The 22,649-nt window shown below is 37.5% G+C and overlaps 2 protein-coding genes and 1 non-coding gene across 3 annotated transcripts in view; 1 reads left to right on the forward strand and 2 right to left on the reverse strand.

Moving 5' to 3' along the window:
* Pxn (Peroxidasin) overlaps nt 1–15,426 on the forward strand; it is a 62,511-nt gene extending 47,085 nt beyond the window's left edge. Inside the window, exons 3-7 of the mRNA XM_034983860.2 lie at nt 1,991–2,062; nt 3,008–3,240; nt 3,667–3,960; nt 4,051–4,323; nt 4,410–15,426. Coding sequence (XP_034839751.1) covers nt 1,991–2,062; nt 3,008–3,240; nt 3,667–3,960; nt 4,051–4,323; nt 4,410–7,261 — 3,724 coding nt within the window. The 3' untranslated portion in view covers nt 7,262–15,426. The remainder of the gene's footprint in view (nt 1–1,990; nt 2,063–3,007; nt 3,241–3,666; nt 3,961–4,050; nt 4,324–4,409) is intronic.
* On the reverse strand, nt 2,509–2,581 carry TRNAS-CGA (transfer RNA serine (anticodon CGA)). Its single transcript has one exon. It is a non-coding gene; the product is annotated as a tRNA-Ser (tRNA).
* Nucleotides 15,427–16,124: 698 nt separating the features above from the next.
* LOC117995847 (acyl-coenzyme A thioesterase 13-like) lies at nt 16,125–19,940 on the reverse strand. Its single transcript, XM_034983862.2, has 3 exons — nt 19,759–19,940; nt 18,160–18,347; nt 16,125–17,246 (listed from the first exon to the last, which is right to left on the reverse strand). Exons 1-3 carry the CDS (start codon nt 19,840–19,842, stop codon nt 17,090–17,092), a joined length of 429 nt encoding a protein of 142 aa, XP_034839753.1. The 5' UTR covers nt 19,843–19,940; the 3' UTR covers nt 16,125–17,089.
* Between the last annotated feature and the right edge of the window lie 2,709 nt (nt 19,941–22,649).

Consider the following 22,649-nt stretch of genomic DNA (forward strand, 5'->3'; position numbering starts at 1 on the left):
TATTACTTACATCACTCATACATTACTTACATACATAGTAGGTACGTACCTACTTAATAATTTACTAGGTAAGTACCTATATCATAAAAAAAATATTATGAAATAAACTCACCTTTCACTATCCTGCGGTAACGTAAAAAACGATTTGAATCTTTTAGTGTGCTTAATAAGCACCTATCCACGCAAAAATTATGGTAGCAACGTTTTTTTGGCCTTTTTGCTATTATCAATAAATTATTTATGAATTGTAATTCATTACTAAGAGATAATCATAAATATGTCTACAACTATTTTATCCTACAACTAAATAGGTACACTAAACCAAAACTTTTTTAACAAATATTTACAACAAACTATTTACGAAAACAATGTTAAATTCACAAGTACGTCGCTCGCCTAGAACGCGCTAGTCCTACTTCAAGTCTTGCCTGCAGGTGTAGCGCGATTGTAGGTACTTCCGTGGTGCAAGTACCAAGAGTGAGACCAGGGAGAGTGACCAGTGAGAGAGTCGTGGGAACCCCCGCACGACACCCTTACCTTAAACGTTAATAATTTGTTAAACTTTAATGGTGTCTGGCAATGCATGATGTGATTTCTAATACTATTCTGAAGAAAATATAAAAAAGACTTTATACGTTGACGTAAGATTTTTACACCTTTATTACCTGTTATCTCCCAAAGCCACCATGATCCAAACAAACGTTTCTCCCGGTGTTGGGGACGGTACGCAGAGAAACTTTCAGCTTTTATAAAATAAGGAAGATCTGACACGCGCTGGCTCTTTGTAGTCAGTACTGAGAAGCCGGAGGGGAATGGAATGTACGGAGGGCGAGGTGGCGTCGACAACGCGCGGCGGCAGTTAGTTATTGCAAGGAATAATCGAACAGTAATTTGTTTTATTCAAATAATCTTTTGCGATCGTATAAGTAGTATGCGACAGGCCGAGATGGCAGCTTAGAACCCGCACTATTCCGCCCCGGATTAGCGTGGGGGCTATGCAGGGTGTCCCAACCCCGACTGCCATCTCGGCCGGTCGCGTACTATACTTTTGAATCGTTAAGTGAATCTGCCACAGGTTCGGAATGATTTCCTGCTGACAAGAATCAGCAAGAAACTTGGCGGTTGCTCTTTTCGTATACCCAATTTACAAAATTATGCCATTACTATAAGTAGGTAATTGGAGTTCCGCGCATTGCTGGATCAAGCTGAGACTTGAGAGTAGGTAATATAATATATATACTATTTTTATTTATTTAGATAATCTTCGATTTTATACTTAGTTAAGTAATATACGTTTTTCAGGAGCATACTTTAATAGAAGTTTTTTTTTAAATTTGCGTAATGTATAAAGACAAGTGTAGGTAAAATTAATACGAACGAGCGGATATAACACAAAAATGTTAGCGTCGTTAAAACTGCAGCCTTATGTGGTTCCTTATGTTTGTAGGTAGGTATATAGCGTAGCGTCGGTGCAGCTAATTTATGCCTTCTTAAAAAGTTTCATGGTAGTCGTAACGATGACGTAGCAGAGTTGTGGGCACTCTTGTAACTTTAAGCAACACGAAAACGCTATTTGCATTTTACTTTATACTGAAGATACTTTATACGTATCCTAGGGCACCTAAATAGAGCTGTGAGTTGTGACGTCCCTATTAGAAATTAGAACTTAGTCATAGCAGCTCAGTGCTCATAGTAAGTTTTTCTACCCGGGTTCCATCTCGGGCACGCATCTCTAACTTCTTGGGGATGGGTGCATTTTACGAAATTAAATATCACTTGCTTTAACAGTGAAGGAAAACATCGTAATGAAACCTACATGCCTGGGGGTCCTCCATAAAATGTGTACCTAAAGTCTGCCAATCCACCGGGCCAGCGTGGCAGACTATGGCCTAAACTCTTCTCAATCTGAGAGGAGACCCATGCTAGTAGTAGGCCGACGATGGGTTGATCACAATGGATAAGTTTTACAATATTTATTGTTCTTTTCCAGGTATCTACATGTTAACGAGATACATCAGATTGAACCCGAAACTTTCTTCAACCTGCCACGACTCGAACGATTGTAAGTCACTCAAAACTTTTTAAGTAGATCCACACAACAATAGATTTCTCCTACATCAATCGGTCGAACTTTGTACAAAAGCAGCATCTAAAGCCTGAAACGTGGACTTTTGCTTACAAGCATCCTGATCCACAAATTCAAAGTCGCTCAGCGAACTATGGAGAGTGCTTTGTTTGACGTTCCTCTGAAGGATAAGATCCCTAACGATGAAATCTGCAAGAGAACCAATATCAGTGACATAACCCAAACCATCAGCAAGTTGAAGTGGCAGTGGGCCAAGCATGCTTGTCGTAGAGGTTATGGCTATTGGAGCAGAAAAGTCCAGAATGGAGATCGCCTACTGAGTAGGTAGAAGTAAGTCGCCACTCTAGAATTTTACTACTACCTAGTAAAAGTAGCAAACCGTGAGAAGATACTAAATAATTTTAAATACATATCAAAAATTGCGAAACCGGCAGGAATCGAACCTGCATCTTCTGGGTTCGCGCCCGATGCCTTGACCAACTCGGCCACGGTTTCGCTTACCGCCAGTGACGAAATTTGTGATACGTATGTTCTCTCAGTACTAAAGCTGAGCGTGAGAAGATAGCCTAGTGGTTAAGACGTCCGTCTCCTATTCGAGAGGTCGAGAGCAATCACACTGGTCTTAATGCGCGTGTACGATTTGTGAAACAAGAAATTCTATGAGACACTTCAAATTGCAGGAGTGCTCCCTACGCGCGCTTTGCAGCGTGACGACTTTTACACAGTGCAATACAACTTAAAGGAACCACTTAGGTCCATTGGAAAGCATCCATGCTGCGTTTTTTGTAACTCAGCTTTATTTACTTTGACATACGGTTGAATGAATAAAGCTGCAGTTATTACTAATAGACCATCAATAGACACTGTACGTGCTTCGGCTGTTTTGCACTCGTTGCACATCAAGTTTTAATATTGTTCTAGATATCTACACAACAATAACCTAAAGACGATCCCCCCTGGCTCGTTCCGTGGGATGCCGAAACTCCATAAGCTTCGTTTGGACAGCAACGCCCTGGTCTGCGACTGTGCTATGCTCTGGTTTGTTCGCATGCTCGCTGAGCACGGTGACATGAGCATTGCTGCTACTTGCTATGAACCAGCTGCTGCCACGGGAACTTCCCTTGCAACTATGAAAGAGAAAGACTTCAACTGCCGTAAGTGCTTTTTGTTTTATTCGATGACATGTCAGCTATTTGATTGCGATCTCACCTAGTGGTAACTGATGATGTAGTCTAAGATGGAAGTAGAATAATTTGCAAGGGCATTTTTGGTAAACCCATAATTTTGAACAGTTTCTATGCTAAGACTTCAAAGGCCACTCAGAGCCAATTTGAACATAAAAAATACCGAATTGACTATCATAGTGATCGAATTTAAAACCAATAACTTATAAATACTCACTACTATGAGATAAGGTCGTCAAAAATTACAACGCTTTATCATCTCTTAAGTTTTGAATTGCTTTTGCTTAAGTTCTCTTCACGTGAAGTATTTATTTGTGCCTTCACTAAGCATATTTATTTTGTGATATGTGATAAAGTGAAAAAACCGGTTTCACTTTAATGTTTGATATTTCATAGGACGTCCTGAGATCGAATCTGATCCCGAAGATGTGATAGTTAATTTTGGAGAAGACGCTATGTTCAAATGTAGCGCAACTGGTGAACCGGAACCTGAGATCGTTTGGTTCCGCGATTCAGCAGCATTACCTGACGATAAATCTCGATACGAAGTAATGGGTAATGGCACACTGATGGTTCATAAAGCAGATGAAAATGACGTCGGTGTGTTCGAGTGTAGTGCAAAGAACCCAGCCGGTGAAGTTCGATCTAGGTCAGCCAGAATGATTGTTCAAAGTAAACCAGATGATAATGGTTGGTATTTTAAATTAGTAACAATAATTACTAATACAAGACAATATACAGATTTAAACTGAACAATTAATCATATTTTATTCATTTTAGGATACCCAGTGTTTACCATACTACCGCGAAAACTAGTTGTTAAAATAAATGCAGCTAGTGCTCGCTTTGATTGCGTGGCTAAAGGAAACCCTAATCCCCATATCTCTTGGTACTATAACGGCGAAAGAATATTACTAAGCGAAAGAATTTCCATGCAACACAACGGCTCTATAATTATTGAGAATATACAACACGAGGATGCAGGATTGTATACTTGTCAAGCAGAAAATATCAATGGAAAAGTTACGGCCTCCGTCAATCTGGAAGTTAAAGGCAAGTGAATTAATATCCACATTATTTGTTTTGTTTGGGATAGCTATCCCCATAGTATTTTTTTTTATTGTTTATTTTCTTTTCAGTCGCTCCCGCTTTTCTAACTGTTCCGAAGGATCAAACTATCGCCCTTGGCGATACTGCTCAATTCATGTGTACAGCCAGAGGAGTTCCTAAACCTATTATAACTTGGTACAGGAACACCATGGTCTTGCCTCCAAGTGAAAATATACTACTGCGAGATGAAAATCAAAACTTGACTATAATAGAAGCAACTGAAGATGATGCTGGCTTATATCACTGTAGGGCTGAAAATTCTGAAGGTCTTACTGAAATATCTGCCATTTTGAAAGTACAAAATTTCCAAATTGTTCCACCTAAAATAGTGCTGCGACCGGAAGATACAGATGCTTTTAAAGAAACTTCGGTGCAAATGCCCTGTGAATATGAAAGTGATCCACCAGCTACCCTTGAATGGAGAAAAGATGGAAATCGTGTTACATCGAATGACAGAATGACAATAGCTCTGATTGGTAGTTTAATTATCAATAATGTCACACTTACTGATGCCGGTCACTACGAATGTACTGTTTTTAATGAATATGGTCGCGATGCTGCTTCTTTATTTTTAACTATCAAGGATCATATCCTACCAGGTGATGAGTATATCAATATAGCCCTTACCGAGGCAACGCGAGACGTGGACCAAGCAATTGCAAAAACTATAGAACAGTTGTTTAATAACAAAAGTTCTAATGTCAATTATCATGATCTTTACAGAATGACCAGATTTCCTAATGCACCAGCAAGAGAAGTGGCACGGGCTGCTGAAATTTATGAGAGAGCTTTGGATAAAGTACGGCAATTTATTCAATCTGGTTTGAAAGTAACATCGGCTCAACCTTTTTACTATGAAAACATCTTATCTCCACACCACTTAGAAGTATTGGGTCAATTGTCTGGTTGCGTTGCACATAGGGAAACCAAAGATTGTTCAGATATGTGTTATCATAGTAAGTACCGCAGCATTGACGGTAGTTGCAATAATTTTGATTACCCAACTTGGGGCACGTCGCTAACAAGTTTTCGAAGATTACTTTATCCCGTATATGAAAATGGATTCAGCCAGCCAACGGGATGGAACAAGAATATAAAATATAACGGATATGCTTTACCGAGTGCACGATTGATATCTGTATCTATTATCAGTACAACTGAGATATCAGAAGATGTTGAGATTACTCATATGACTATGCAATGGGGTCAATGGCTGGATCATGATTTAGATCACGCCTTACCATCTGTCAGTTCCCAAACGTGGGACGGCGTTGATTGTAAAAAGACTTGCGACTATGCAGCTCCGTGTTTTCCAATTGATGTACCGGAAAATGATCCTCGAATCACTAACCGCCGTTGCATTGATTTTGTCCGAACAAGCGCAGTCTGTGGTTCTGGCATGACATCAGTAGTTTTTGGTCGACTTCAACCGAGAGAACAGATAAACCAGCTCACCTCTTTTATTGACGCCTCTCAGGTCTATGGCTTTGAAAAATCCGTTGCTGAAGATTTACGAGATTTAACAAATGAGAATGGGACTCTACGTGTTGGAGCGCAATTTCCAGGAAAAAAACCTCTACTACCAACTACAGGCTTAAATGGCATGGATTGCAGACGTAATCTTGAAGAAAGCACTCGTAGCTGTTTTGTAGCGGGTGACATTCGAGCCAATGAACAGATTGGTCTTGCTGCAATGCATACGATTTGGATGCGAGAACACAATAGAATAGCTAATAAGTTGAAAGTAATTAACCCTTTCTGGGATGGTGATAAAGTTTATCAAGAAGCTAGAAAAATTGTTGGAGCTCAAATGCAAGTTATCACTTATGTTCATTGGTTACCGCTTATCCTTGGCCCCGAAGGCTACTCTCAATTAGGTAAATACAAAGAATACAACCCAAATATTAACCCTTCTGTATCTAACGTTTTTGCTACTGCTGCTTTGAGATTTGGACATTCCATAATTAATCCTATTCTACATCGTTACGATGAAAACTTTGAACCGATACCACAAGGTCATTTACTTTTACGTAATGCTTTCTTTTCACCATGGCGGTTAGTTGATGAAGGTGGTGTTGACCCTTTACTTAGAGGAATGTTTACAACACCTGCCAAACTTAAAACATCTACACAGAATCTTAACACTGAGCTGACCGAGAAGTTGTTCCATACTGCTCATGCCGTTGCTCTAGATTTAGCGGCTATTAATATCCAAAGAGGTAGAGATCATGCTATCCCACCTTACACAAAATGGCGACAGGTTTGCAACATGACTGAAGTAAATGATTTTGAGGATTTAGCCAATGAGATTTCGGATAAGAGCATCAGAAATAAACTTAGGGAACTTTATGGATCTGTCCACAATATTGATGTTTGGGTTGGTGGCATTCTAGAAGACCAAGTAAAAGGCGGTAAAGTAGGACCACTGTTCCGTTGCCTCTTGATAGAACAATTTAGGCGTTTACGGGACGGAGATCGTTTTTGGTACGAAAATCCATCTACTTTCAAGCCCGAACAGTTAAAACAAATTAAAAAGACAAACTTGGCTCGAGTTCTGTGTGATAACGGTGATAATATTGATACAATCAATGAAAACGTATTTTTACTTCCTGAAGTGCAAGATGGGCTCGTTTCTTGTGAAGATTTGCCATCGATTGATTTACGTTACTGGATGGATTGCGAGTCGTGTGGCGAAGATACTTACGATACTAAAACCAATCGTGTACGCAGAGATCTGTCAAATAGCGTCGATGCTCTAATAGTTGAAGAAAAACATCGCATAGAAGTACTAGAAGATTTAATATACAATGAAATGACAAACACAATTGAACAGTTAAAGAAAAAAATTTTACATTTGGAGGAAACTTGTCAGAGAGTTTAAATAATAACAACTTTTTAATATTGATAATTACACTATCTTTACTTGAAAATTTATCTAACTCGATTAAGTTAAGGTATGTAATACCTACAAATTACAACTTCTTGATGTGTGTATTATATTCAATGTTTAAAAAATAAAAAATACAAAAAAATGCATATAAACAAAAAAACAAAAAATATACTTGTTTTGAAGTAAGTAAATAACAATTTAAAAAACTGAACGATAAATATTAGTATTTCCAAGAAGTCAAAAAGTCACCTCTATAGTCTATACAATAAGAACATAATATACCATCTAACATCTATTTAATAATAACCCTTCAATATAGCTTTAAGTCTTCTCTATGTGGTCCAACTAATTAAGAGTCGATTTTAATTTCAAACTATCACTTATAAATATACTAGCTGATGCCCGTGACTTAGTTCGCGTGGAATTAGGTTTTTAAAAATCCCGTGGGAACTCTTTGATTTTCCGGGATAAGAGTAGCCTATGTCACTGTCTAGGTCTGTATCTATATCCATGCAAAAAATCACGTCAATCCGTTGCACCGTTGCGACGTGATTGAAGGACAAATCAACAAACAAACACACCTTCGCATTTATAATAAGGGTACTGATTATTTAAATTTACATCAGTAGGTATGTTTGTTCTATCGCGTAGTCATAATATTATGTACCACCATTATAGGTACATAATTATATTTTATTTATGACTCAGATACTATTTACTTATATCATTATTTTATATTAATATATTTTAGGTATGTTATTAATCTTTCAAACTTGTTTATAACCTTCATATTATTGCATGCATGGTTTTGTATTATGTCAACGTCATTCTTAATACCACGTTAAAAATAAAAAATAAAAAAATAAAAAAAAAGTAAAAAAAATTGATGTTTTACTCTGTAGTAGCGGATCAGTACAATATGTTAATATCATCGATGGTTAATATTATGCATTTACAATTTCAGTACATACACATGTTATAAAAAATCTCGGTGTTAGGTGTCTATACATAAATCTAATATTATTAGAAAAGATATTACATAGACTTAAGACACATTGGTAGGTATAAAATATATCGTTATATTTTTTGTATTTGTTTCATATTGATTGTTATTTTTCTGATTAATATAACTAATGTACCTATTTATTGATTTATGTAAAATTAAATATCTACTCTTTGGAGTGCCATTTACTTATAAGTTTTTGATATTATAAAAGTCACTCGATAAATTCGAGTTTCACAGTATTACTAACTTTATTTGCATTTAATGTGATTTGAACAATTTATATATCCGTTTTTTCATAAGGCTCTTTACGCACTGCATTCGATTCCAATCCTACAATTTTCGATCAAATAAAAGCCGCAGTAGGTACTATTTGAAGGTAATCCCTACGCACTAGATCAGTATTTCGCTTTCCGAAGCCGAAAATGTCTCACATTCGGAGCTTTATTCACGGACCGAATTAACCACAATATTGCTTGTATTATCGCTTGCATACTGCGACTGATCCGAATTCAAGCCGTCAGTATCAAGACTACGCAAGCAAAGTCAAAACGTGTTAGACACAGTGTTAAATCAACATCCGGATTCGAATTTCGATCGGAATTTTCTAGATCTGAACTTTTTCGGATTCGGATCGGATGCAGTGCATAAAGAGCCTAAGTTAACAATATCTTAGGAGTGTTCGTTTAAGAAGAAAGGTTGAAAGGGTCCGTCCTAAATTGAATTTTGCGGGGTTTGTGACACGAATTAAGAATAAATTTGGAAACGGTCAGTCTGAGTATTTTTCGAGTTTTCATAATATAATATAATAAAATATGAACGCTTAAATTAACGCGATTTTGAATTGCACTTACATAAGTATTGGCTACATAAAATATAATAAGATTTTAAAGAATTAGTGGTTAGAGGAACTATATTTAGTGGTTTCGACTGAGCGATTCTTGAATATATATATTCTAGAACTCTATAATACTTGTTTGCAAGTAGGTACGCTATTATGTATGTAAAACTTATCAATTTTAATAAGAAAAAATATGTGTTGTAAATATTATCTCTGTATGATAATCTGTACTTAATACTAATTTCTTGGGATCGTAAGTATTTTATTTGCATTCTTTTTACACTGCGCGCGATCACAATAATCTTAAAAAAACCAAGTTATACGTATATCACACACCAGCTTTACTCACGTGTTTAGTCGACGTTAGCCCGGCTAGTTTCGAACCCATCCGGGGTCCTTTTCCTCAGCGCACGCGTCGCGGTTGAGACTAACGTCGACTCAATACGTGAGTAAAGCCGGTGTGTGTTATATTTATAATGGAAATCACTCACGATAGCTTAAACGCTAAAAAAACAGGTTAATAAAAGTTTATCTTTTATAATAAAAAATCAAACCAGTTTTATTAAGAGCTTGCGCAAACGCAATTAATTTGGACGTAATTATACGTTTCTTCGTGATACCTAGGGCACAGCGTAGGATATAATATGACGTCACATACAGAGGTTCGACGAAGACTATAGGCAGAGAAAAATAAAGTTAGTGTTTTTCTGACTTTTTTGTGGCAGCCCAGAGTTGGAAAATTGGTGGCGTTCGTTATATTAGGATTAGGCCAATAGTAGGTATATGATGCAACTCAAAAGTCAAGTGATTAAACTGAAACTGCAACTGACATTTTCAGCTCCATATTCATGCCACTGTCATAATTATGAAATCAATCATGTCATAATAGATTGAAACATGTCACTGACTAATTGAATTAAAGCCGTCTTCGGTAATTACGTGAAATTGGTTTCACAGTTTTCGGCGCGCTGTTGCAAAATGAATGAACAACAAACCGTTAATTTTTGTTGGAGTTTGAGAAAACTTTAAGTAGTTAAGGAAAGTTTCTGACACATTAAATACGTCTGCTTTCAAGAAAACTGGAATTATTTTGAGAGTTTCATCTCAGAATGATGGCGCCGTGTATATATTTCGGTTTCAAACTAGCGTCTGAAACGTAATTTGTTGCAGTTGCATTGCCCCATCTGCTCTAGGCCTTACACCCCTGTGCCTGGGACAGCACGTAAAACTGATGACGTTTGCTCTCTGCAGTCACGGTATTATCAAGTTTTCGTTAATTTAAATGTGCGTCATAACCTATTGTAGAAACGAGCCGTGTATTAGGGTGCGCTTTCACTAAAGCTGAGCGGAGCGTAGACGTGTGCTTTGACCAATCAGATTACTGAGGTATGACGTGATAAGTATGATGAATACGTCTCTGATTCGACTTTTGTGAAAACGCACCCTAAAACTAACTAAAAATTATTATCTGAAAACTGGAAATCAAATAACGCTCACAGTAAATAAAAATTAGATATCTATTTAATATAATTTTTAAGGGACATTGTGGCTAATTCCTTTGTACACAATCTCTAGACTAAACTAAAATATCACGTCTAAATCTATTGCTATCCCTTTCATAATGTTGCTTGCGGAAAAGGAAAGCACTAGATTTAGACCTGTTAATTTAGTTTAGTTTAGAGATTGTGTACTAGAGAATCGGCCCCATTTACAGCTTATATTTTATAAAATGACAATGCGCTTTGTATACATTATAGGTAGGTACTTATATGTTTAGGTGCCTAAAATGGCTATAATTAGATAAAAAAATTGTGTTTATTCATGTTAGAATCGTATTTTTAACATCTTGGTGTTTAGTGTAGGTATAGACTATAGTCGTATATTCAATTCACGAAGGCGAGTGGACTTTACTTGTGGTTACGTCGTATACGCGGGCATTGCGTAAGTGTGCGTGCATGTCGGACCAATCAGTCGCGAGCAAGCGCACACATTCAGTGTACTTTACTTATAACGGTACGACTTAAACACAATCATGAGCCACTCGCCTTCGTGAATTGCAAGAACTGTAAAAAACTTCGCATCTTTTTTTGAAAGTTGTTTATTTTTTAAAGATTTGGTAAGTTGTACTTACTACAATTAATTCTTATTTACGTAATTGTTTGTTTCTTTCAAATGTTTGTAGATACTTACCTACTTACGTAAAACAGTAGCCGGTTAACTGAAATACCTACTACTGCAAATAAATATTAATCTACTTAACACACATATTATAAATGCGAAAATAGAGTTGTCGGTTACTTTTCATGGTCCATCCGATTTTGACGCAATTTCGTACAGAGACCTAGAGACAGACATTTCCACTTTTCGGAGGCTATAGATACCAACTTTTTATCTTGGAAAATCGAAGAGTTCCCACAAAATTTATAAACACACAAGCTTATGCTCGCGACTTCGTCCGATGGACTATACAAATTTCAAACCCCTATTTCACCTCCTTAGGGGTTGAATTTTCAGAAATCCTTTCTTAGCGGATGCCTATGTCATGATAGCTATCTGCATGTCAAATTTCAGGCCGAAGCGTAGTTTGAGCTGTGCGTTGAATAGATCAGTCAGTCATTCAGTCAGTCACCTTTTCCTTTTATATATTTAAAAGATAAATCCACGCGGACGAAATTCCAACGACGCGGAAAAATCCAGGCATCATAGAGCTGTTACAAAAATTACATAAAAAGTTAGACCATCGGTTTACCATTTATAAGCCAAAATCACTTTCAAACAATAGCAATGCCAATAGCAATAGGCCTCGGGGTCGATGTCAATCAGTGTCGCTCTCGTTTGGGCTAGCTTGCAATACAGATAGAGTTTGTTTGCATTTGCCATTGACATGCGTTCGTGTCTTTTTTCATCGATGCTTTTTTTATTGAAAGGAAATTCATTTCATTTCAATAAAAAAAGTTAGTTTTCGTCGTTGCGTCGCAATAGAGTGCGTTCTGAAAGTGTATGCACTATATTATCAATAATTTGATTGGTCTGTGAAAACGTCTCCCCTCCTATCCGATTTGTTGTTACACCCTAAGCCTAAGGGCTTATTAGACGACTAGCTGATGCCCGCGACTTCATACGCGTGAATTTACGTTTTAAAAAAAACCCCATGGGAACTCTTTCATTTTTCGGGATAAAAGGTAACCTATATCACTCTCCGTCTCTAACTATACTCGTGCAGTCACGTCAATCCATTGCTCCGTTACGACGTGATTGAAGGATAAACCAACATACCAACAAACAAACATACTTTCGCATTCATAATATGGGTAGTGATTCTACTGTAGAGATTCATTACCAGTGAAGCATTCTGTAAGAGCGAATGATGAATGCATTACAATATTAGCAATTAAACATGAAACACCTCAAATGAAAGGATAACCGTTTTATTTGATTTGTTTCATCGCTATATTATATAGAAAATGAAGCGTCTTATATCACTCAGGCTAAGATCTATAGAGCGTTTTTTGACTTTGCTTAGGGTTAAGTTTCAGTTCGTTTTAAGTATAAGCAAAGTCAAAGCACACTCTATAGATCTCAAGTCTCAACCACACCGTCTCTCGCAGACCTATTAATTCGCAAGCGGTAAGCGAAACTAAGTATTTAGCCCTTTCTATCACATGCATGTTTCACTACCAAGCGCAAATTGCGTCGATATTTATGCTGAAAGCGCAAATCGGTTATTTCAAAAACTGCATTACCAAATTACTTTTTTGGGCTGAATATAATAGTGTTTCAACTTTAGGAATGTACTGACTTACATGGCTTTTACCCAGGGTATGCATTTACCTTTGAGGTGTTAAAAGCATAAAAAGAATGTTTGAGAAAAACTTGACTTAAGTTTGCAGTTTCTGAATTAACCGACTATATTTTATTGCGAGTAGGAATATTCTAATAAGAACTCTCATTCTGTATCAAATCAAAGACATTGTCTGGTTTTCTTGCTGGTCTGTCTCAAGCAAAATTTTCATAATTTATATCTGAGTAGGATATTTTTAACATGTACCTACCTATCTAAGTAAGTGCTCAAGGCACATAGACTCGAAGCGACGTAGCACTCGTTTGCCATGTAAACTGAGTTTTATATCGACTACATAATGTACCTATACCTATCAAGTATTATTTTTGTGAAGAACAAACTCTACAAAACAAAAACAAATTGACACAAAGATAATTTATGCGCTTTTTTGCCTCATTTTCATTTATATATTTCACACTAATGCCTGTATTTTGTTCATATTTTCATTCCGTCGTGGGAGTCAGTTTTCTTTGTAACATTTTCAGGAAAGATGTGTTCGCTTCGCTGATATGTGCCTTGACCATTTGTTCTGTTTGAACGTCTATCTCTGAAGCGGAGTGGAATGAATATCGTGTTCAGAAGACAAAACAAATGATTAAATGATGCCTGAGACTTCGTGGGAATTCGCGCATCCCGTGGTAACTCTTTCATTTCCCGGTATAAAAAGTAGTCTAGGTTACTCTCCAGCCCTTTAACTATACCATGCAAAAAACCACGTTGATCCGTTGCTCGAAGGGCAAACCAACAAACAAAACATACTTTCGTATTTTAATTTCACACTTATAATAACACTAGATGATGCCCGCGACTTCGTCCGCGTAGATTTAGATTTAAAAATCCTTTGGGAACTCTTCAATTTTCCGGGATAAAAAGTAGCCTAGTATATCCTTCCCCGGATGTAAGCTATCTCTATACCAAATTTCAAAATCGGTTGAACGGTTAAGCCGTGAAAAGCTAGCAGACAGACAGGCAGACAGATAGACAGACAGACACTTTCGCGTTTATAATATTAGTATGGAATTATGGAAGTATGGATATTATTATAAATGTGAAATTAAAATACGAAAGTATGTTTGTTACGGAATACGGAAGTGCACGGGAGAATACGCAAAAAAATATCATATGTTTCTCAATAAACTAATTGGTTAGCTGAACAGATCTCCGCTCCTATCCGCTTCAGGCAGGATCTTAAGAAATTCGTCAGCTAAGTCTATAAAGGTTTATGGGCTTAGCTGACGAGGTTCCTGGTCTATATATGGTATTATTTTATATGTATTGTGAAGAAAATTGTGAACAGCAGAAATCACATTTATCGGTGTCCTAAACGAGGATGGCCTGCAGGCATCATGATTGTTTCTCCTAGGTTCGAGTCCCAGCTAAGGCCATAAAAGCTAAGGAAGTGTCTAGACGGCCACAAGCAATCATTCGATTATAAAAGACTAGATGATGCCCGCGACTTCATCCACGTGGATTTAGGTTTTTAAACATCGCGTGGGACCTCTTTGATTTTGCGCGATAAAAAGTAAGTCTATGTCTTTCCTCGGGATGCAAGCTATCTCTGTACCAAATTTCGTCAAAATCGGTTGGACGCATGGGCAGTGAAAGGCTTACAGACAGACACACTTTCGCATTTATAATATTATTAGTATGAAAGTATGGATATGGATTAAAAAAACCGGCCAAGTGCGAGTCAGGCTCGCGCAATGAGGGTTCCGTACTACAGTCGTATTTTTTCGACATTTTGCATGATAATTCAAAAACTATGATGCATAAAAATAAATAAAAATCTGTTTTAGAATGTACAGGTGAAGACCTTTCATATGATACCCCACTTGATATAGTCACTCACTTCAAAAGTTGAAAATACTAATTATTAGTTCATGACCACAATTTTTTTTTTTTGTGTGATCTAACCCTAAATTCACGGTTTTCAGATTTTTCCCCAAATGTCAGCTATAAGATCTACCTACCTGCCAAATTTCATGGTTCTAGGTCAACGGGAAGTACCCTGTAGGTTTCTTGACAGACAGACAGACAGACAACAAAGTGATCCTATAAGGGTTCCGTTTTTCCTTTTGAGGTACGGAACCCTAAAAATAACAATTTTATAACGAAGAAAAAAGTTTATTTTTTCTAATAACTAATAAGGCACCAAAAAGACAGGCCCTCAATAAATAAACTTATCATAAATGGAATAAATATGAAATGTGTCAGTCTAAAGCTCCCAAACGCATTTGTGCTGCAAAGCGCGACGCGGTAGCGCCTCCATACAAACTCATACAAACCATATTTGGCGCGCCGCGTCGCTCAAGTGCGCTTTGCTCCATGCAAACTCAAATAAACTACATATATTTGCCGCGCGCCGCGTCCATACCATAGTTACTATTAATAAAATGTTAATAATTGTGATTTCTGCTGCTTTTAAAAACTATTTCTGTATTGGTGTTTTTTGTGAAAAATAAATAAAAAAATACACTTTACTGTTTTATTTCCATCATCTCATTGATAAGTATTAACTAAAAACTAATATTTAAGTTAATCAACATGATCAACCCATCGCCCCGGCCCAATGCTGAGCACGTGTCTCCAAGTCCTCTCAGAGTGAGAAGGGCTTAGCCATAGTCCCTCACACTGGCCACTAAGAACTTATGGAGAATATAGATGATCCCAGCTGCCAGCTGTACTCCGTACTATTTTGAACCCATCGGGGGTCTTTTTTAGGGTTCCGTACCTCAAAAGGAAAAAGAAACCCTTATTTCACTTTGTTGTATATCTGTCAGTCTGTCTAGTCACACGTACAAGTGCATAAAGTGAGCGTTAATCCTCTACTTAACTGTGAAAGTCCCGTCGAAATAGGTTCAGCCGTTTAGAAGATTACCCCGTTCAAACAGTTAAAAATTCAATTTTATTTATTAAGCATAGGGAAATCACTCACAATAGTTTAAACCTCTAAATTATAAAGAATCCTCAGATTTTCTCACGATGTTTTCCTTCACACTTAAAACTAACAAAGGACGTGGATTTTACGTATTTTGGAGATCACTGAGAAATGGGACTTATCAATGGAATTGACATAGGACCTTATTCAACCATAGCGATTCAGAGGAATTTTATTCTGTATCAAAACAAAAATAATAAATAGAAATGCTTTCAAATAAAACACTTATTGGTAATAATATTATCTTTACTTATGTTACTTACTTTAAACTGAAAATATTACACTAAAGCTTAAAGCTATTACTATACAAATCATGCCCGCGTGGAATGTTAAAAGGCTACTTTTGACATTTGATTACACAAGGATCTATCAGGGTTCGAAAAAAATGTATTTAAAATAAAAAAAATTGTTTCGAAGTGTTCTCCAGCGTGTGCTGTGGCCGAGTCCTCCGCGTGGCCATCTCGGAGCTCGGTGCTCCCGAATCAGCCGTGCCCCGAGAGGATCTGCACGAGGTGGAAAGAGAGAGCACTGTGCTTCTGAATCCTCCGAATCCTAGCTACCATGCGGGCCACGCCGGCTGTGGCCCTAAACCTAGCCTCCCAATTTGCATCGCACTGCTAGGTTCCTACCCGCATTACACACAGGTCCAGCCCCACCGTCACATCTCCTTGACGCAGCCGGGGTGGCCCCAGAGCGTGATGTGGGCCACGCCAGCTGTGGCCCCACACCTAGCCTCCCAATTTGCTTTTGCTAGGTTCCTACCCGCATTATCCCATCTATGGTGGACCTACTCCTCCGGAAGCCAGGCATGGCTCCAGGGCGGATCTCCCACAGGCAGCGCGTAACGCTGGCCTCCTTGAAGAGGGCCTCCTCCACCTTCACTCTGGCCTGGGCTTTGGCCTCGGCCCTCTTCTCCCTGGCCTTGCACAAACCGACGTAGCACCCGTGGGTAGGCGGGCGCCCTGGCCCTCTAGAGACTGGAGTCCCCGGCCTCTCCTCGTCAGTTCACATGCCTTCGCCTTCGCTGAGGCGAGGCCACTTCACCCCCGGCATGTTAGCAGACAGCATGACCGCCGAAGATCCAGACCCCAACATGAGCAATTATAGCAAATTTAAGCTTTTGGTTCATTGTATACCCGCAGTTCAGCAGACCATCAACCTTGAACCATGATCAACTATCAATACTTCTATTCTGTTTAGACACCAACATACTTTGTATGCCTGCCCGTTGCTAGCACCTGATTTTTGTCTTTGTTTCTGACTTCAACTTCAAGAAATGCTATTTTCTTGCCAAGTTTCCTGGTAACTGCCTCAACTTCAATATTGTCACCTTCCTTAGCTCCGCTCAGATAACTGAAATACATTTCTTTGTATTAGGGTTTAGACATACGGACTGCATTTGGACTGCAAGCCGACTGCTTAATTGCAGATGGCAGTTGACTGCATCACGACTGCACTATCTGTGTGCAGTCAGTGTAGTTTTAGTACAGATGCACAGAGTAAACTGCACGGTAAATGCGCAGTCGGGCGACAGTTGCGATGCAGTTATGTCAACTGCTGGAATGTTACAATTGGCTTGCAGTCGGACGGATCCTTACGCTATGTGTATAAAGAAATCAGAAACAAGGTCTCCTTACAAATTTTTTTCCATAGCAGTATGTTAAATCATTGGCTTCCATCTTAGGGCCAGCTTAGACAAAGTGTGCTGAGTGACAGCAAGGAGAGTCAAGGTGTGCAGAGCCTAGGTGAGTACTGTACAGTAGCTGTGATAGCCCATTGGTTAAGATGTCCTATTTGAGAGGTCGAGGGTTCCATCTTAGGCACGCACGCACTAAATTTTCAGAATAATGTGCATTTTAAACAACTGAATATCACTTGCTTTAATGTTGAAGGAAAACATCGTGAGAAAACCTGAACGCCTGAGAGTTCTCCACAACAATCTGAGAGATGTGTGAAATCTGACAATCTACACTTAGCCAGCATGGTGGACTATGACCTAAATCATTCTCATTATGACAGGAAACCTATTCTCAGTAGTGGATGAGTTAATGACCCACAACTGCACCCTAGAGGTACTCACACTATCACGGAATTCATAGTTAAGATAGGGGCTTCTTTAGGGGACCATTCAGACAACATGTGTCATAATATATACAACCTTAGTATGTTGCATAAAGGTTGAATATAACACATGTCATCTGAATTGTCCCCTAAACTTCTATTTTGACTATGACTTCCAGTGTTAGACTTAAACAAAAGTACTTACCTGATACTAAGGTCAATTGATACACCTCTGGTATCAACAGATTCATTAGCAGTGAGTGCATATGTGGACACAGCATCTACCAAGTGTGCAATGAAGCCTCCATGCAAAGTGCCCCTTTGGTTCAGATGCTCTGGTCCTACTTGGAACTCCGTCACCATCTTTCCCTTATCACAGCATACTACTTTGACCTAGAAAAAAGAAGTGACTTTTAAACCTAACCTAATAAATATCAGGCATGATGCATAAGTATAAAATCACTACCCATATTTCACTATCACTACCCATATTATAAATGCGAAAGAGAGTTTGATTGTTGGTTCGTCCTTCAATCACGTTGCAACAGAGCAACAGATCGACGTGATTTTTTCCCATGGGTATAGTTTAAGACCTGCAGAGTGACATATGTAGGCTACTTTTTATCCTGGACTATCAGAGTTCCCACAGGATTTATGTTGTGGGCATCAGCTAGTAGATTATATTCCACTTTCCCTTCCAACTAATCATTAATCTTGTTAAAAACTTAGTAACAGTCACCACGCCTGCCTCCAACTAAGTGTTAAACTTGCGCTAGAAAATAAGTACAGCATATAGCAAGAAATAATGTACATCAACCTGCAGAATGAGATTTCGGCTTTGTAGAGCGTTGTTTCTGTCACTCATACCTATGTGACGTTTTCTGGTATGAGTGACAGAAACAACGCTCTACAAAGCGTTGTTTCTGTCACTCATACCTATGTGACGTTTTCTCAGTCTAAAAGACAGAGACAACACTCTCTCTCGAAACCGCTATCTCTTTCTAAAGGTTGATGCTCAATATTTTCTGCCACATACTGAATGACAATAGCGCAATGGGTACACCTAACAGATGGAAGGTTTAACCTGCTTAGAAGGAAGAAAGAAGTGCAATAGGTGTGGATGAAATTTTTACTTCAGCCAGCTCTCAGCTGTGTTTATAAATTATGTAATATTAGCTGATACCCGCCACTTTATCTACAAGGATTTAGATTTTTAAAAATTCTGTGTGAACTCTTTCATCTTATGGAATGAAAAGTAACCTGTCTTTTTCCAGATCTTTACCAATACCCAGGCAAAAATCACGTCAATATGTTGCTCCGTTGCAACGACAAACCAACAAACAAACACACTTTCGCATTTATAATAATACTAGATGCTGCCCGCGACATCGTCCGCGTCTAAAACAAAAAATCAAAATCAAATGATTTATTCAAAATAGGTAATAAATTACTCTTTTCGATTGTCAGTTGTTGCTTTTGTAAGATAGGTATAGTGGTGATAATTATTTCGCAAACTTAAAACTAAAGCTACGAGCGTGGATTTAGGTTTTTAAAAATCCCGTGGGAACTCTTTGATTTTCCGGGACAAAAAGTAGCCCTTCCCCGGATGCAATCTATCGTTGTATCAAATTTCGATGTTGTATTACTTATAGAAAACTATTTCAACATACCTACAGTTTAAACTACTGGAGCTAGAAACTTGAGATTTCATAGTAGGCTTTTTTGTACGTAGACTCCTACTAAAGAAAGATGGCGAAGTCTTCAGCTAGTAGATAATGATAATATTAAAATGTATTGAATTTACCTTTTTTAGGTTATGATCAAAACATTTTGTTGTAGCAATGGTTTTTGTAAATAGCTCCGCTATTTTGGCTCCTTTAGAACTCATGCTTTATTTACAAAGAAATACATTTACGGACATTTACTCTTTGAAAGAAGTATAGCGGGTTTTCATAACAACATAATTTTAACTCAACATGACATGACATTACATAACATTATAGACAGCCACAGATTAATAGAGGATCCCTAGAGGATTATCATTTGTTACCACAGATAAAAGTCACAAACAGTGGTATAAATCGACGAAAAGAGTTAAATTAAATGAGGGCGCCACTTTCATTCTTCTGGTATCATCCATATACTGTACCACAACCAAAGCAGTATTGATATTTAATATTTTTTACATTATAACAGTAGCTCTGCATACTTGGACGAGGGGCTCGGGCGCAGGACTCAGCGATTGACGCTGAGGCAAAAAGTACTTCTCCACACGCTCGGGTTGTCGCTCCGCACGCTCGCTTCGTTATCAATGTTAGGCACGCCTAACATTAAAAATCGGCCAAGTGCGAGTCAGGCTCGCGCTGCGAGACAGACAGGCAAACAGACAGACATACAAACAGACAGACAGACAAACAGACAGACAGACAGACAGACAGACAACAAAGTGATCCTATAAGGGTTCCGTTTTTCCTTTTGAGGTACGGAACCCTAAAAACGAATTTGAATTTTAATATTGAATTTTCCATTTGTTTTCAATTTCGAACTGTTGCACTGATCACAGTTTATTATTGTTTACTTTTCGCAAAACATTTAGGTAAACGAAATATCATAATTAAAATGAGTAACTAACTAACTATGCTCAAAATGCACAAGGAACTTATTATTTTCTAGTGATGATACTACTGCAAAATATAAAGATATATTGTCATTGAAAGGGATACATACTGAAGAGACACGCTGTATGTCCTCAAATAGGGTCAATACTTAGTTAGTTGCTGAGCTTGATAAAATTTTGGTCATAAAGCGTTTTAAAACTTTGTAATTCCCTTCACGAGTGCTTTGAGAATCGTCTTGTTGGTAATGTGGCTGTTATTTCGTATTTTTCGTACAAATGAATTAGTAAATTGTTATTACTTACCCATCTAAATCAACAACATATTTTTTATCTCCAACAGCACTGGGCATTAATTTTAGGATTGCTCTTTAAAAAATAATTTAATTCCAAAATCTTAAATTTCAACTCTAAACGGTTACTCTAATTGTTTGTCACCACCATAGAGATAGTACCTATTCATCCAAGGTCACCACAGTTTGTCATTAACATTGTCACCGAGTTGCTGTCAGTGTCAACTGTCAATTAACAATTTTGTCTGGTCATAGACTAAGACTAACTCAGACTAAGAATACTAAACAAACAACAACAACAAGGAAACTTGTCAAACGCGTATACCCGAAAGGGACAAAACAACAAAAGAAATAATACTTACGTATGAAAGGTTGTGTTTCATAATTTGCGTTCGCTACAACAATTACACAGCAATGCAACATAAATGGCTTCTACACACCTTTAATACTAAATTTAAAACAGAAAACTAAATAAATACTCGTAATATTTGCAATAAATTAACTACTATCACACAACAAAAAAAAAAGATAAACTATGACAAAGACAAAAAACTGTGTTTATGTCTCTAGATCACTCTTGGGCTTTTCTATACACCTAGCTTGCTCTAACAAGGTATTATTATTTTAATGCCGAATCTACCTTGATTCTTAATCTGAGAAGACTAAGGAACCATAGATTAATATGTATACCTGAAATAGATGTACATCTCACGTCAAATTTTATTTCTTAGAAAGCAGCGCCATCTAGTGGTCATAGACAAAACTCGATATATATGTATATACCTACGTACTATATTGAATACTCTTAAAATGTCTACTACAGATCTAATGAAAACAGTGAAAATGGTGGGAAATAAAAAAAAATAGGTTGTGACATCGGATTAACTAGGAAAACGTATTTGATACTTTATCCCTAGTTAATCTGGGAATACACAACTTATTTTTGATTTCCCACCATTTTCACTGTTTCCATTAGACTGACTTTATCATTATTATTAATAAAATGGAGGGATCAAGGAAATTAACAAAAACAATAGATACTTTTTATGATTTATTTAACAATAACACTTATGGCTAGCCTTATTTTTGGCACTACGCCGTGGCCTCAGGGTCTCCAGCTCCACAGCAAATGAGACAAAATATAATAATATGTAAATCTCGGAGAGGACACTGCCAATGTTGTGTTCCATATTAAGGGTCCTTCGCTGTTTTCAGGGAATTAGCGTCAATCCATCGAGACTCATGCGATCATCCCGAAAGTGCACGAATAATTTTATGTGGCAAGAAACCTGATTGTATCATTAAGAGACTTGTTTGCTATCTTGTTTTCTGCGCACTTGTTTCTTCAACTTTGTAATTATTTCCTTCACCTTCAGTTCATTTGGTGTCAAAACTGTAAAAAAATAAATATTTTTTTCAAAATTAAATATCCTGCTAACCGAATTTTGCCTATGGCCATCTTTGCGCAACTAGAGGCGAGATCAGGAACAGGACAGACAGCTGTATGTGGTCCTCAGAGGTACAGGGGTGTTACACCTTAATTTCCCAACTTTGCTTAAAAATAAATAAAAACCTATTTATAAGAATGTAAATGAAACCCTTTCATATAATGTTCCACTTTAAAGTCGTACATTTTGCAATTGCATTGCATTATTTAAAACTATAGTCATTTCAAGTTAATAGCATAAGTAGATACTGTAATAAGCAGGTGTGACAGACATACAGACTTAGTCATAATAATAAAATATAAGTATTGCTTTTTTACATTTTTGGTACAAAACCTTAACA

Source organism: Maniola hyperantus, chromosome Z, assembly GCF_902806685.2.
Source record: "Maniola hyperantus chromosome Z, iAphHyp1.2, whole genome shotgun sequence".
Classification (NCBI taxonomy): Eukaryota; Metazoa; Arthropoda; class Insecta; order Lepidoptera; family Nymphalidae; genus Maniola; species Maniola hyperantus.